At 44.1% G+C, this 12,566-nt stretch overlaps 1 protein-coding gene across 1 annotated transcript in view; it reads left to right on the top strand.

Moving 5' to 3' along the window:
• CDC73 (cell division cycle 73) overlaps positions 1 to 12,566 on the top strand; it is a 2,122,897-nt gene that overhangs the window by 693,663 nt on the left and 1,416,668 nt on the right. The window contains exon 10 of the mRNA XM_044085321.1: positions 6,718 to 6,782. Within this exon, the coding sequence (XP_043941256.1) occupies positions 6,718 to 6,782 (65 nt within the window). The remainder of the gene's footprint in view (positions 1 to 6,717; positions 6,783 to 12,566) is intronic.

The raw sequence follows: 12,566 nt of genomic DNA, 5'->3' as shown, positions 1-12,566 counted from the left end.
TGCACCTCCATGACTAGGGAAGGGCTTTTAAAATTGCAAAACAAAAAAACCCTTGTTTGCCAAAGGTCGGTGGCAACTTCTGCTGCCCTCCATGCTAGAGCTTCTTTACATGACATCTGTGCAGCTGCAACTTGGGCTACGCCTCATACCTTCATCAGTCATTACAAATTGGATTTGGCCTCCAGGGTGAAGAGCATCTTTCGGTTGTATGGTGCTCATGAATGTCCTTCCATGAGAGCCACCCAGGAATAGAGGTAGCTGGGGACTCTGTCCCATGCGTAAGGAATGATAGAGGATTAACCATATCAGATAAAGAAGTTATGTCTTACCATAACGTTCCATCTGTATTGTTGATCCTCGTTCAGTCATTACGACCATCCCTCCTTCCCCCTCCTGTGGTTTCTAGTGGATCTTACAATCTGGTTCTCTTAGGTTATTTGACCAGAGGTAGCCTCTATCTTCTTTGACTTGCAAACCCAATCTGAGGTAACAGGGAGAGGGAGATTGTGGGTAAGAGTTTAGCTCGAGAGTTTGAAGGTGATGCAAGCTTGGAAAATGGCTGGCTTTGTTCCGAGGTCGGAACCGATACCCATGCATAATGACTGAACAAGGATCAACAATACAGATGGAGCTTTCAGAATACTGCAACAGTGATTTCAGTGAAGACATAGTATAGTTGTGTAAAAACTTACCATAACAGTAGATGTCTTATTAATCACTGTTTCAGTATTCCTTCCAATACCGTTTTCCCCCTTCTGCCATTTTTTACTCTTCTCCTTTACACCTGCCCTGTCTGGTAGATCCTTGGACTGAGGGGGCCCTCTCATCTCCTACTGTGTCACTAATGGTTGACTATTTCTCTGTCAGATCTATTCAGGCTGCTGTCTGTGAGAAAGTGTAGGATGTGTGCACATACATCCTTTTAATATACTCCTACACTTGTGAGCTGAGGTCATCAGTTGGAAATATGCTCCAGGGAAGGTTTAAACTTGGGCTTCACTGTGGATGGCCTTCCAAGGTTACCAATCTGTTTGGAATACCACAGCAATGATCAGTAGGACATCTACTGTTATGGTAAGTTCTTACACAGCTGTACTTTCCTGATGAAAACCTGCCAAGAGTCAGAGCTCCCCTAAGAAAAGTACTTATCAGTGTTAGCTTGGGTAAGATGTAAATTACACTGGTGGTTGAAGCAGATTCATAGAAGTGAGGGGGATGCCCTTTATGCAACAAGCTTGCAACATGATTGTGATGACAGCTGCAGCAGCTGAAGTTTGAGCTCACACCTTAGACCTCAAGGTGCAGGGCATATGGAACTTTCATGAATGAAAGCTATGCCTAAAATAAAAGAAATGTTAGCAGTCATTTATGCTGAGACTGTTCGACAGTTCAGGTGCCAGAGACATAGTGATTGCAGGTAGCACTATAATTATCTGATATGTGAACAAGGAGTACATAATCTACTTATCTGTGCAAGTTAGCTTTCTAGGCCTGGGATCAAGTTATGGAATTACAAGTTGCTCCTGACGAGCTTCATGCATCCCTGCACAGGAGAACTCTTGCAGCATACCATTTGAGCAGGACTCCTGCCGACCTTCAAGTAGTTCCTGCACACACACTTTTCTAGAACTTAACAGCAAATGGGTGTTTTACAGATTTTTTTTTTTTTTTTTTGTGCATCTTCACCCAGCAAGCCACTGAGAACATTCTCTTCCACAGTACTTCACAGGCAATCTTAGAAGGTAGATGCCTTATCCTTGAACTGGACTCCATTGCAGTTGCTCCTCATGGTCATTTAAAAGATGGGGCTAGGCTTGAAACTGTGTTTTAGTGATAATTGTTCCTTTCTGGTCTCTGCAGTACTAGATGTTCTTAGTGTTTCACTGTTGCAGTCATTACATTTGGGTAATCTGCTGGCAGGTTGCCCTCAGTCGGCCTGAATAACAAAGTCTTGGGTCCTGTGTCGGTTGCTTTCTCCTCTTCCTTGATGTCAGGTCGTCAGGGGTATAAAACATGCAGCCGACGCCATTTTATTCAGTCTTTCATGCCACGAGGTGCCCAAAGCAGAAGCAGTTTCCAAGTGCCGGTCGGCCGACTCCTGAAATTTTCGTATTCAAGTTTCAGAACCAGTTTTTTCAAACTAAAGCTAAGTTCCTCGTTAGGGAAACTTTTTCTTGCTCCTTACTGATGTCAGTAAAAGTTAATAATTGCATTTCTTGTGGGAAGCAAATACCTCATAAGGATTTTCATTTGTACTGTATTCTTTGCCTAGGCCCAGATCACAACATGCCTTGCTGTCACTTTTGTGCTAGATTTAACCAACGCACTATTAAGCGTCGATATATTTTTGCTTCTAAATATTTTGGTTCAAGATTTAATTACCCTGAAATGTTGTCGGTTAGTAATCTGACTACCGGAGTTCATAAAAAACGCAAAGAATAAGACAGAGACAGACTGTCGAGGTCCAAAACCGACGACAGAGCTTCTCCTAAGCCAGTCACCTATTCGCCGGTACTCAGTGAGGCGCTTTCGCAGTCTCTGATACCCGCTCCTTTTGAGTCGCAGGCCTCTACCGAGACCCATTCGAAGTCTGGTATGCCGTGAGATTCTCAGAGTATTGAACCCATGGATGTCTCTCCCTTGGATGGGTCTGGAGCTGCTGAGCAGGCACCGGCTTCTGAGAGTGTTTTCAGGCCTCAACATTTTTATATTAAACGGACGCCAGCAACAAAAACAAGGTCAAAGACAACTTCTATGTGTAAAAAACTGATGCATGAGCCACGTGCTCAGGCCCCTTTGTCTAAAAAACAAATTATCAAAATGGCTGAGGATTTAATTACCTTGATCTCAGGGGTTTCCAAACCCCCCCCTTGCTAAGAGGCTTTGGCAAGGCACTGATTATGAATCTTCAGATCAGGTTTCCATTTCTTCGGATTCCTCTTCTAATCAGGAATTTTCCATTCCACCCTATGAGGATTCTTATGCAGAGGAATCCATCCCATCTGCATCTCCTCCTGAGGATTACTCTTTTAGAGAGACTTTTCCAGTGAAAATTATCCCATAAAGTATGCAGAGTCGGGACTTCTCTGAATCAAAAAAGAGGCTTAGGGATTTTCTTTTTCTTCCTCAGCATAGGCCTTTGGCAATACCTCCTGTCTTAGACAGTGTTGATGTGCTCTCGGAATCAAGCATGGCTCCTGATTCCCTGCCTCCGGCTCCTAGTAAGCCAGACCGATATTACAGGGTTCCTGACTCCCACATATTTCTTTTCAAAAATCCTGCTGCTGATCTTGAGACTATTTCTCAGGGTCCTAAGGGTGTAAAGGCCTCTACAGCCAGAAATCCTACCCCTTCTGATAGAGATTCCAGGGCACTGGATAGATGGGGTAAGAAGGTTTATACGTCTGCAACCTTGGCAATCAGGGCTTTAAACTACCAGTTTCATATGCTTAAATATCAACAGCATGTTATGGGCTTACTGAAATAGAAAATGATTTTGATTTCTGATTGTGTGGAAAATAGAGTTACAGGAATGATTGCATTCAGCAGAACAGGTCGGAAAGCATACTTTGCAATGTGGTTTTGATTCCTTGGAGGCCTCTTGTAGGGCCGCCGTTACTGGATCTGTGATTAGAAGGCATGCCTGGCTCAAGGAGCAAAATCTGCCTGATCATGTTAAAGCTAAATTGTTGGATGCTCCTTTGCAGCATGATACTCTGTTTGGTAATAAGGCAGAAGAGGTTTTAAAGAAAATGGAAGACCAAGCTAAATCTGTGCAAACTATAAAAGATGTCTTGCAAGTGCAGCCACCCAGGTTCAGTAGGCACTGGCCTACTAAAAATTGGTCCTTTCCTGTGTCCAACAGAGCCACTCAAGACAAATTCAGACGCTCCAAAGGCTCCAGATACCAATCACAGGGTTCTTACAGGTCAAAGCAATTGGGTGCCTCCACTTCCAAATCTGGAGGAAACAAAGCACAACCCTACAGTAAGCCGCCTCGATGACTTTCCTCTACCATCACCAAGCACTTATCTTTTGGCTGCCCCCTTGGGGTGAAAACTAGCACTTCATGCTCAAAATTGGCAGTTAATTACCCAGGACAAGTGGGTATTAAACATGGTATCCCAGGGGTAAAGATTTCATTTCCATACTTTGCCAGTTCCAAACGGATGGCCAAATCTGCCACAAAACTAGTGGGCAGAGGCCCAGAAACAAGTCATGTCCCTCATGGATATGGGGTCTATTCAACCGGTACCAGAAAAGGAAAAATGACAAGGTTTTTTATTCAAGACGTCTCCTGGTACCCAGAAAAGTCATTTCATGGCGTCCAGTACTGGACTTATCGATTTTGAACACATTCCTGGACATTCCAAAATTCAAAATGCTGACTTTACAACAGCTACTACCTATGCTAGGCAGGAATGCTTGGTTAGTAACTCTAGACTTAAAAGAGGCATACCTGCATATCCCAATAAGAGAATCATGCAGAAGATACCTCCACTTCAAAGCAGGTTTTTTGCATTAGCAATTCTCTGCACTGCCCTTCTGCTTATCTACTGCGCCCAAGGTCTTTACAAAGTGCCTGGCACCAGTAATTGCATTCTGCAGACAAAGAAGCATTCAAATTCATCCTCATCTGGATAATTGTCCCATTCAAGCAGAGGAGAAGGACACTCTTCTTCAACATCTGCCATTTGTAAAAAGGCTTCTAGCATGCCTAGGGTACACCATAAACAAAAAGAAATCACAACTGGTACCCTCTCAAATTACATTCCTGGCTGCAAGCTTGAATACAACTGCCCAGATGGCTTACCTCACACCAGACAGAGGCAACTGACAACATACTTCAAACAAATGCCAACAAAAACCCAGTTATCTGCAAGACAAATTTCTCAGGCTTTGGGATTCATGGCATTCTGCATTCTACTAATTCCATATGTGAGACTGCACATGAGGAAACTTCAATGGTACCTAAAAGTTTATGGAGTCAACATTGTCACAGTCTGGAAACTATGATTCATCTCATTCCCTGCCTACAGCAGGAGTTTCTTTGGTGGGCAGAGAGATGTCACCAAAACAAGGGACTGTCATTCACTCTACCCCCTGCCACCCAAATCAGACTATGCTTGGGGGGCCCACCTGGCAGGGAGATTCATTCAGGTCAAATGGAGCCCAAGCTAAATGCATCTGCTTATCAACCAGCAGGGTGAACACTCGAACATCTACATTTATGGTAGGTACAAAACTGTACTTTGTGTACACTTAGCATAAATGTAGATGCTCGAGGGTATTCACTGTTGCAGTCCAGGTTACCCACCCGCCATCCCACTTTCTATGTATTTTTTTCCCTTCACAATACTCAAAAGACTTTGTGGTGTATTTGCTTTTATTTGAAGGTAAAGTTTGTTTCTAAAAGTGCATCTATATTTACTGTTTATTTATATATATATTTTTGCTCCCCATTTGGGGGGGCACCTGACATCTGGCGCATGCAAAACTCAATAAAATGGCATCTGCTGCATGTTTTATATCCTTGACGACCTGACGTCATGGAAGAGGAGACAGCAACCGATGCAGGACCCAAGACTTTGTTGTTCAGGCCGACTGAGAGCAACCTGCCAGCAGATTAGCCAAATGTAATGACTGTAACAGTGAATACACTCTAACATCTACATTTACATTTATGGTAAGTGTACACAACTGTATTTTCTGCCACCTTTTACAGGTGCCAGGGGTGCTAAGCTTTATAGTTGCCACAGCATATCACCCTTCTTAAGCAGTACAGGAGTTATGTTATACAACACATCCTGTCCACCTCGGGTTTAGCAGCTTGGTAAATGGGATATATTTAGTCATGAGAGATGCTGAGGCCAGTTACCAAGAAGTTATACTTAGCAAAGTGGAAGTGCTTTAGTCTGGTGTCAGAAGAGCCTATATCCTAAACATGAGGATATGGGCCAGTACAGTGGTGCAGGGGTTAACATTGTCGCCTCACAGCAAGAGGTTCTCTGGTTCGATACTCAGCTAGGTTTCCTCTGGGTACTCCAGCTTCCCCCCAATTCCAAAGACATGCATCTGGAGCATTTCGTCCCTGGCTCCATTGAAAATAGGCGCTGTCCTATTTGGACTTTCCCAGTCAACAAATGTTAAATTAAAAAAAAAAATTAATAGTCTCTAATTCTCTCAAAGCTTTTTAAAATAGTTGTGAGAAGGTGTACCTCTTGACTATTTCTGCTCCTCTGCCATTAGGTCCCAACTTGGCATCCAGGCTACTTGTTAAGCAATTTACTGAATGGTATCCTTTACCTCAGATCCTGTAAGGTCTTAAATTTAGGCTGGAAAAGTTGACTATGCCACCGTCTGAACCAATGGTTACTGCATCCTTAAACATTTTATTTAGGAAGTTAGATTTTCTAATTGTAGTCACCTCAGCCAGGACAGTCTCAAATCTGCAGACCTTAATGTGTAAAGAACCTTCCCTTGTGACAGAGTTACCTAAAGTTAGACTGCACCACTGAACACACTTGAATGTCTGCTGTTACGGTAAGTTGCTTACGCAACTGTTCTTTCTTGTGTATGATGTGAGAAAGATGAAGTTAAGTAGGAGCATCTAGTGCCTTTGAAGATTGAGAGTGCAGATCACTAGACTGAGATTTTGTTTCTAGTTCGTATGGAAGGCTAACATATATTTTTTTTTTGCCTTTTCTTTCAATACAGAGACGGAGGGATTCAAAATTGATACCATGGGCACTTACCACGGTATGACCCTGAAGTCTGTAACGGTAAGAATAATTTTATTACTCTACATTCCTAAGGAATTTTTTTATTCTTTATCTTGTATGGTTCTGTTTTCCTGCAAATGCACTTAATCTACAATCGTATTCCTTGTGGTGTTTCTGGCCAGTCTAGAGGGAATTGTTTACTTCATCTAACCTCTAGGGAGCAGGCCATGTATTGTAGCAAATTTATTAGAAGACAACATGAAGCACTGTTGCTAATGGGTTGGCTGCTTCTGGGCTGGAAAATGCATATGTACTTCTAATGTATCAGTCACACTGCACATAGTTGGCTTTTTGCCATTCGTGTCATTTGGAATCTTATTGATTCTAGACTCATTGCTAGAGTTGGGAATTTTTTTCCTCGGTTTTTATTTCTCCCTTTCTTTGGGTACATTTTCATCTAATAGAGGTGTGAGGATTTGCCATACTGTCTGCTGTTTTGTAATTGTTTTAGATTTATTCCCAATGTAATGCTGCAGATGTTCTTCGTGTTTCACTGTTGCAGTCATTACATTTGAATTATCTGCCTGCAGGTAACCCTCAGCCGGCCTGAATACCAGAGTCTTGGGATTTCTGCATCGGATGCTGTAGCTTCTTCCATGATGTCAGGTCGTCAGGGCTATAAAACATGCAGCCGACACCATTACATCAGTCTTTCTTTCCGTGCGGTGCCCGAAGCAGAAGCAGTTTGCAAGTGCCGGTCGGCAGACTCCTGAAATTTTCATTTTCGAGTTTCAGACCTGAAGTCTTCTAAAAGATAAGTATCCTGTTGGGGATCCTTTTTTCTTGCTCTACTGATGTCAAAAAAAAGTTATAATTGCCTTGCCTGTGGAAAGCAAATACCTCATAGAGATTTTCATTCTTACTGCGTCACCTGTTTAGGCCCAGACCACGACGTCCCTCGCTGTCTGTTTTGTGCCTTGATCAACGCCCGAGCTATATGTCGGGCAATTTTTGTAGCTAAATACTTTTTCTCAGTCTTTGTACTCTGAAATGGCGTCGGTAAGCCATCCGACTACCGATCTTCCGAAAAAAACTTAAGGATAAAGACAGAGACAGGACCGCATAGGTACAAAACTGCCGACGACACTACCGTTAAACTAGTCGCCTGTCTGCCGGTACTCAGTGAGGTGCTTTTGCAGCCCGATACCCGCTTCTGCAGATTCGCAGGCCTCTACTGAGACCCATTCGGAGTCTGGCATGCTGCAAGATGTTTCAACTATGGAACCTGTGGATGTCTCTAGCTTGGATGGGTCCAGAGCCACTGTGCAGGCACAGGCTTCTGAGGGTGTATTCAGGCCTACCGATTTTCGTATTAAACCGACTTCGTTTCAAGCCAAAAATACCAAATTTCTCAGGCCTAAAGTTCACACTATAGGTTCATACTAGGCTATCTGCCCTAGGGCATTTATAAGCCTAGCCAGAATGTGTTTGGCTTTCGCCACCCATTTTAAATTAATTTTGCTATGCCCTTTTTCGAGGTTAGTATACTGTGCCTCTAACAGTGACACAGAAGTGACACCCGGGTTAAACCTATGATCTCCCATCCACTCATCAAGATTCCTCTTGAAGAGAGTCAATGAGGGACTCTGCCTAACCTGGACTGGGATTTTATTCCAGAGTGAAGGGAGCCTCTGGGTTATGAATCTGTCCCTCCAGCATGTCCTATTTATTTTAGTGCTGAGGTTCAAGTCTCTCGAGCTCGTAGCTCGATGGGATTTGGATTTTCTGAGGTGCAGCATGTCCATTAATTCCGTGTTGGACATGGCTTTATACGTCAGGCACAGATCGCCCCTGAACAGGCGGCATGCCACTGAGTAGAGCTGGAGTTTCTTTAACCGGGCAACATATGTCATCTGTTTGAGCCCTTTGATCCTCTTGGTGAGGTACTTTTGGGGTCTTTCCAGTTGCTGCAGGTGTCTGGTAAGGTACATCCCAAAAGGGGCATTGTACTCAATTATGGGCCTGATGAGGGATGAGTAAAGAGGCTCAATGACCTCCCCTGATGTAGATGTGAATCCCTTCATGATTAGGTGGGCTATATAAAATGTTTTTCTAACCACTTTGGCCACGTGGTTGTCAAATGAGAGACTGCTATCAACTTGGGTCCCCAGGTCCCTAATTACTTCTTCTGTACTTAATGGATTACCACCTATGTGGTAATTTGTGGGCACTTTGTTTTTGCCGAAGGGGATGACTATACACTTTTTGGCGTTTAGCTTGAGGCCATGGCTCTGGCACCAATTGTCTGTTTCTGAGGCTCTTTTGGAGGATGCTTGTGTCGGCTGGAGAATCTATTATGGTGCCCAGTTTGCAGTCATCTGCGAACTTGGTCAGCCACAGTCCTTCCGTGTTGGCCTGTACCTCCGAGAAATATATACCGAACAAGAGAGGTCCCAGGACTGAGCCTTGTGGGACGCCACTTGTAACTGGTTTGGAGTCTGACATGGCTCCAGCAATTCTAACCCTGTGGGTTCTGTCCTTAAGCCAGTTTGCAACCCATCTAGTGACATAGGGGTTTATATTTAAGCTGGTGAGCTTATCTATAATGCCCGAGTGGGGTATTGAATCGAAGGCTTTTGCGAGGTCCAGGTAGGCTGTGTGGACCACCTTCCCCTCATCAATGGCCTTGGTGACTGTTTCAAAGAAATCAACCAGGTTTATGAGGCAGGATCTTCCCTTAACAAAGCCAAACTGGGTAGGATCCAGTGTCTGTTGATCCCCAATATCTTTATTTATGAGGTCCATGATGATCCTTTCCATAGCTTTGCAGACCAAGCTAGTCAGGCTTATGGGGCAATAGTTTCCAGGATCCGTTGAGGCACCACCTTTGTGGAGAGGGGCCACTGTTGCTGTATGCCACTCTTTGGGTACATATCCTGTAGTAAGGCTGAGATTGAACAGTAGTTTTATGTTTGGGTTTAGCTCTTCTTGGAGTTCATGTAGGACGCAGCCTGGGACTGTCTGGTCCCATTGATGCTGTGTTTTTTGCTTTGGAGAGGTCGGCTCTTACCCGAGCATCTGAGATGTCTGGGGGGCAGCACTCTGCTGGGATAGATATTTGCCCTTTTGGTGGGGGGGGGAGTTTGCGCTGTACCTGTCAGCTAGGATGTTGGCAATGTCTGTGGGTTCAGTGTATTTTTTGTCATTTTGGACTAATTCTGAGCATATCTGGGAATTCCCACCCAGGTTCCTAACATAGCTAAAGAAAGCCTTGCGATTATCCTTAGTGTCCTGTGCAATTTTTCTCTCGAAGCTGGTCTTAGACGATTTTATGAGTGCCTGTAGGTTTTTGCTAATACTGATCAGAGATGCCTTCCCTTTTTGGGATTTTGCTCTATCATTTAGTAGCTTCCTACTTCTATTGTATAGTTTGTTTATGGCTGGGGGTCCACCAGACAGGACGTCTGCCTTTGGAGGATTGGGTCTTGGTTTTATTTGGGATTGCATGATCCATGCATTCCTGAAGGTGTTCATAGAATGCATTTATAAAGGATTCTGCGGTCTGGGCCGTATTTTCCACAGGCCTGGGGGCTTTGAAGGATTACACCTCGGTTTTGAGGAGTGTGAAATTTGCTTTAGAGAAGTTTTTCACTGTGGTTTTCTGGGCAGGAGTTGGGGTCGGGATGTGACTATCCAGTGAGATTAGTTTATGGTCTGATCTTACCAGTGAGGGATACACTTCTGGTCTGGAGCATAGAGTCCCCATGTTGGTGATGATCAGGTCCAGTATGTTTTGCCCTCTTGTGGGAGTGGTAACAAGTTGTTCCATAGCATTTGAGTTTATAAATTCTAGGAACCTTTGGGCTAGGGTGTTGGAGCTAGAGTAATGCTCCCAGTCTATGTTTGGGTAGTTGAAGTCGCCCAATATAATGGTGTTTGGAGAGACCTTCATATTTTCCAGTGTTCTCAGGAAGGCCGAGTGGAGTTCCTAGGTTTGGGAGGGTGGTCTGTAGCAGTCTATAAACTGGAAGGCAGTTTTACCCACTGTTAGTTGCATATGGATGGTCTCTGATGCTTCGTGCTTTGCCACCAACCTGGAGGTGTGGGTATCTTTGATGAATATTGATACTCCCCCTCCTTTTCTGGTTCGGTCCAAGTTTTGGGGCCGAAAAGCATGGTATGAGGTATAACCTGGTAGTGCTAGGGTGCTCTCGGGAGCCTTGAACCAGGTTTCTGTTACTGGACAGATATCGATGTTCTCCATGCTAAGGAGAGTTTCGAGTGCGTGCATCTTGAGGTTTAGACTTCTGGCATTGAGTAGCATTACTCTTAGTTTCTTATCCCTTGTGATACCTATGGAGGTGGGTTTGTCTTTTGAGCCTTGCCTAAAAAGGCACTATGGGGGTAGCAAGAGCCTTTGCCAATATCCGAAAGCCCAGGGGTGACAGGTGTAAGCCATCCCTAGTGAAGCATCGTGGCTTGTTGAGCATGTCATCCCAGGCTGACAGGCATTGGATCCCCTTTGAATGACACCAATACTTAAGCCAGTTGTTGAAATTGATCATCTTGTCTTCATATTGTGGCATCATTCTTGGTGAGGGTAAGATGCTACTCAAGGTCAGGGTCATACCGGCCTGGGCCACATGCTCAGAGAGCTCCTCTGTTTCTTCATGTAGTCCAGGGAGGTACGTCTCAGGTCATTCACACCAGCATGGACAATGACCGAGTCATATTTGTACTTGCCTTGGAGTGACCTGAGTGCTTGTGTTATGTGGCGGATCCTAGTGCCCGACAGGCAGCTCACCATGACCTTCTCCTTGTTCAGCCTGGTGAGCGGGACGTCTGTGTGCCTGACGATAGTCACCTATTACAAGTGTATCAGGTGTGTTGTTTAGCCTTAAGGACTGTGACTGTTCGGCACACTGGCTTTGTGAGCTATATGTTCCACGTGTTTTGTTTTGGGGTAGCGGTTGCTTGGGTGTCTGCTTCGGAGGTCTCTGCTGCTTAATCAGATTTTTATTTAGAGCCTCCCAGTATGTTTTTGTGTGTTTGTGTTTGGTTTGCTGTCGTGGTAGGTTTATGTGAGACTGGAATTGTAGTGAGTGTGGTTTCCTTCTCCTCCTGACTGGTTACGCCAGTACTGAGTTGAGAGAGCTTAGCCTTCAGTTTGGCTATATGGATGCATCTCTCACATGTGTTGGAATTTGTTGGGAGGAGGAGAGGATTGTCCGTGTACATGAGGCAGTTGTAACATTGCCTCAAGATTCCCAAATTCACCAGTTGGACCGGAGAGGAGATTGACAACTGACCTTTGGACATGCTAGAATAGTATTGGGAATTCCTTTATAATTGAAAAAAAAGGGCCAATGGGGAACAAGGTACTCAAGAGCAGTTTGTGAGGGTGTAGTGTTTTTTAATTTTTTAGTGCTGACTTATATAATTGCTTTAGTGAGCAATTGCCAAGTAACTTAAATGCAATGTGTTACAGGTAACTTAAATGCAAAAACGACAAACAGTAACTTTCTTTTAAGTGAAACAAGGAAATAAGTACAGTAAGCAATGCAGATATCACTAGGGATCCACAGAAGCACTGAAAAGCCGCGTTTTAGGTGGTATTAGCGTTTCAGGGAAGAAATAAGCAAACCAACAACAAGCATACAAACAAAGCTAGATTCAGCAGGCCTGGATCTAGTCTATGCTACAGCAAACAAGGTGTACCAATTTCAGTAAGAAACAGTTGAAATATGCAGGCACTATAAGCCTTTAACCAGAAATTCCCAGCTCAGAAGGGCAGAGTCCAGCCTCTCCTCCCACAAGAGTGCAGACCACGAACCTTCTTAATGT

This window comes from Protopterus annectens, chromosome 10.part0, assembly GCF_019279795.1.
Source record: "Protopterus annectens isolate FY-2018-M chromosome 10.part0, PAN1.0, whole genome shotgun sequence".
Classification (NCBI taxonomy): Eukaryota; Metazoa; Chordata; order Ceratodontiformes; family Protopteridae; genus Protopterus; species Protopterus annectens.
The sequence above is the reverse complement of the archived record's forward strand: the minus strand, read 5'-3'. Positions and strand labels throughout refer to the sequence as shown.